The sequence below is a fragment of the Emiliania huxleyi genome (assembly GCF_000372725.1).
Source record: "Emiliania huxleyi CCMP1516 unplaced genomic scaffold EMIHUscaffold_856, whole genome shotgun sequence".
Taxonomy (NCBI): domain Eukaryota; phylum Haptophyta; order Isochrysidales; family Noelaerhabdaceae; genus Emiliania; species Emiliania huxleyi.
The window spans coordinates 11,241-13,958 of record NW_005195610.1 but is presented as its reverse complement, the minus strand read 5'-3'; the positions used below and the strand labels follow the sequence as shown (position 1 = coordinate 13,958).

General features: G+C 67.4%; 1 protein-coding gene across 1 annotated transcript in view; it reads left to right on the top strand.

Annotated features, from left to right (window-relative positions):
• Positions 1-1,036: 1,036 nt before the first annotated feature.
• Positions 1,037-2,718, top strand: part of EMIHUDRAFT_121358 (hypothetical protein) — a gene marked incomplete at both ends in the record, with an annotated part of 5,177 nt that continues 3,495 nt past the window's right edge. Inside the window, 2 exons of the mRNA XM_005758589.1 lie at positions 1,037-1,771; positions 1,816-2,700. Of these exons, the coding sequence (XP_005758646.1) occupies positions 1,037-1,771; positions 1,816-2,700 (1,620 nt within the window). The remainder of the gene's footprint in view (positions 1,772-1,815; positions 2,701-2,718) is intronic.

Below are 2,718 nucleotides of genomic sequence, written 5' to 3'. Positions count from 1 at the left end.
CTTTGCGGACCAGCGCGTCATCGCAGTCTCGGCTGGTGAGCACCACAGCCTCGCCCTCACCGCCGACGGCGCCGTCTGGAGCTGGGGCTTGGGAGCCTTTGGCCAGCTGGGCCACGGCGACTGGCAGGGCCAGCTGCTGCCCAAGAAGATCGAGACCCTTGCTGGCCAGCGCGTCGTCACTGTGTCGGCGGGAGAGCGGCACAGCGAGGCGAAGGCCAACTGGGCCACGGCGGCCAGCAGGCCCAGCTGCTGCCGAAGAAGGTCGAGAACCTTGCTGGCCAGCGCGTCGTCGCTGTGTCGGCTGGAGAGGCTCACAGCCTCGCTCTCACCGCCGACGGCGCCGTCTTCACGTGGGGCAAGGGCGAGAGCGACTGCCTAGGCCACGGAGAGGACCTGTCGAACCAGCTGCTGCCCAAGAAGATCAAGGTGTGGGCGCCGGGCCAGTGAGAGGGGAATCGTGAGTGACAGAGTGAGCTGCAAGCCTGCCTCTCGGCTACCTTGGCGGGGAAGGCGGCGGGCGGGTTGAGGGAAGACGCTCGGGTGTTGGGGAGGTGAGGCGGATTGGCGCTGCTCCTCCGCCCCCGCTGTGCGTTGTGTGCTGGTAAGTGTGTAACGTGAGCTGAGTGATGAAAGAGAATTTTACAACCAAAGTCCCTCGCACGACACCGCTCACCGGGCGCGTACGCGTACGGGACTGGCACTGCAAACTGATCTGGACCAGCACTGGTGGTTTGGCGGCGGCGGCGAGGGCGGCGGCGAGGGCGGTGACGCCGACGCCGACCCTTCGGCCTCCTCGCCCTTGGGGCTCCTCTCGCAACTCTCGTTCGGAGGGGTGCAGTGGGCGGTGGTCCTCTCGGCTCTCCCCTACTCCCTCTCCTGCTGCCTGGTGCACTCGCTCGTGACCAACAGACCTCGTCTCGGTCGAGGCGGTCGCGACGGCGCGGCCTGCGTCGCGGCAGGGCGAGACCGAGCGGCCGCCGCCCGCGGCCGCCTCCTTCGACCTCGATCGAGAGCTCAGCTCGATCGGCATGGCCATATGGCCAACTTGTTCGCCGCGTGCGTTGGTACCATCCCCAACTACGTGCAGCTATCCCCGAGCGTGGCAAACATGAGCCTGAGTCGCGGCTTGCGCGGTCGTGCGCGCGCGGGCCCGTGGGTCGTCCTCTTTGCCGCCTGCTCCACGCTGGTGGTGTCGGACGTGGCCGCCTCGGTGCCACGCGCGGTCGTTGGCGCCTACATGGCGCACATGGGCATCGGATTCATGGGCGAAGGTTTGGAGACCATCGTCGACAAGCTGCTCGTGGTTGTCGTGCCCCTGCTCATGGCGTGCAGCTTCTTGTCCGGCCTGATCTTTGGCCTGATTGTCTCGCTCATCAAGTTCGTCATCATCTACTCGCGCGCGCCCATCGTTCGCGTGCACACCGACGGGCTGCAGTCAAACACGGTGCGGCCCTGGATGCATCGCACGTTTCTGCTCGAGTACGGCGCCGCCAACATCCACATCGTCTCGGTACACGGCTTCCTGATGTTTGGATCGTCGCCCCAGCTCTCGCGGGCGGTGGCTGCCGTCGCCGAGGCGGACAGTGACACCACGTCCGGGGCCACGGCAAAGGGTGAAGCAAGTAGCGCCGACGGACTTGCAGACGGCGGTGGCGACGAGGCTGCGCCGCCGGTGCCCGTGATGCCGCCCTGGTTTGTGATCCTCGATCTCGCCGCGTGCAAGGGGTGCGACTTTGGCGCGGTGCAGGAGCTCATCAAGCTCTCCGAGACGGTGGCCGATCGCTCTGAGCCTAGCGCAGCGCACCATTTTGGCAGCGCGGTCTTAACCACTTTTGCCCTCCCGCCGCCGACCTCCACACCGCGCCGATGCCCGACTCCGACACCGACGCGTCCTGGGCCGTGGAACTGAGGCGCGCCTTCAGTCGCTACGACGCCGACGTCTCGCGCATCATCGAGGGCGCCTACATGCGGCAGGAACCATCGGTGTCCATAACTGTGCGCTCGCACCCGTACATCATCATGTTCGCTGACATGAAGCAGATCTCGTCAACGGATTCGACCAAGACGCGGCGCGTGCAGCGCAGCGCGCCGCCAACGAACAAGCGCAAGCACGGGGCTGGGGAAAATGCAGCGCCGGACGCACCAGCAAGCGGCGCAAGCAGCTCGTGGATGGGCTGCGCACCTGCTCCCGCGGCGGCCCCGCCGCTGCGCTTCAAGCGCTGGAGGGAGAACGGCTTCGTGGCGTCGTCGACACTCTGCACAAGCCCGGCTGCCGTGCCGCGTCTGCTGCCGCCGCCCACACTCCAGGTCGAGGTCCTGCACGCATCGCCCGGGGAAAACGTGATCCTGATCCGCAAGGCTCTCGCCGCCGCCTCGCAGTTGGTGGTGGCGCAGCTGCTCACGACTGCCGCGCAGCACTTGGAGCAAGTCCGCGCCAGCGGCAAAGGCGCCATCTGGGTCGACGAGAGCGGGGCCGCCACGACCTTGCTGCATGGCGAGACGCGGATGGCACTGCGCGCGAGCGCCGTGCAGTTGCGCGGTAGTGGGCACGCGGCGGCGGCCGACGAGGTTGCGGCGCTGGCTGACGAGCGCGAGTACACGAGCACCGGCGGCGCGCTAGTGTATCCGCCGGGCGAGAGGCTCGGGCTGCACCTAGACGACATCGCCGCCTGCAACTCCAGCCCGTTCGACCCACGTGTCGTGCTATGGAGCTTTGGC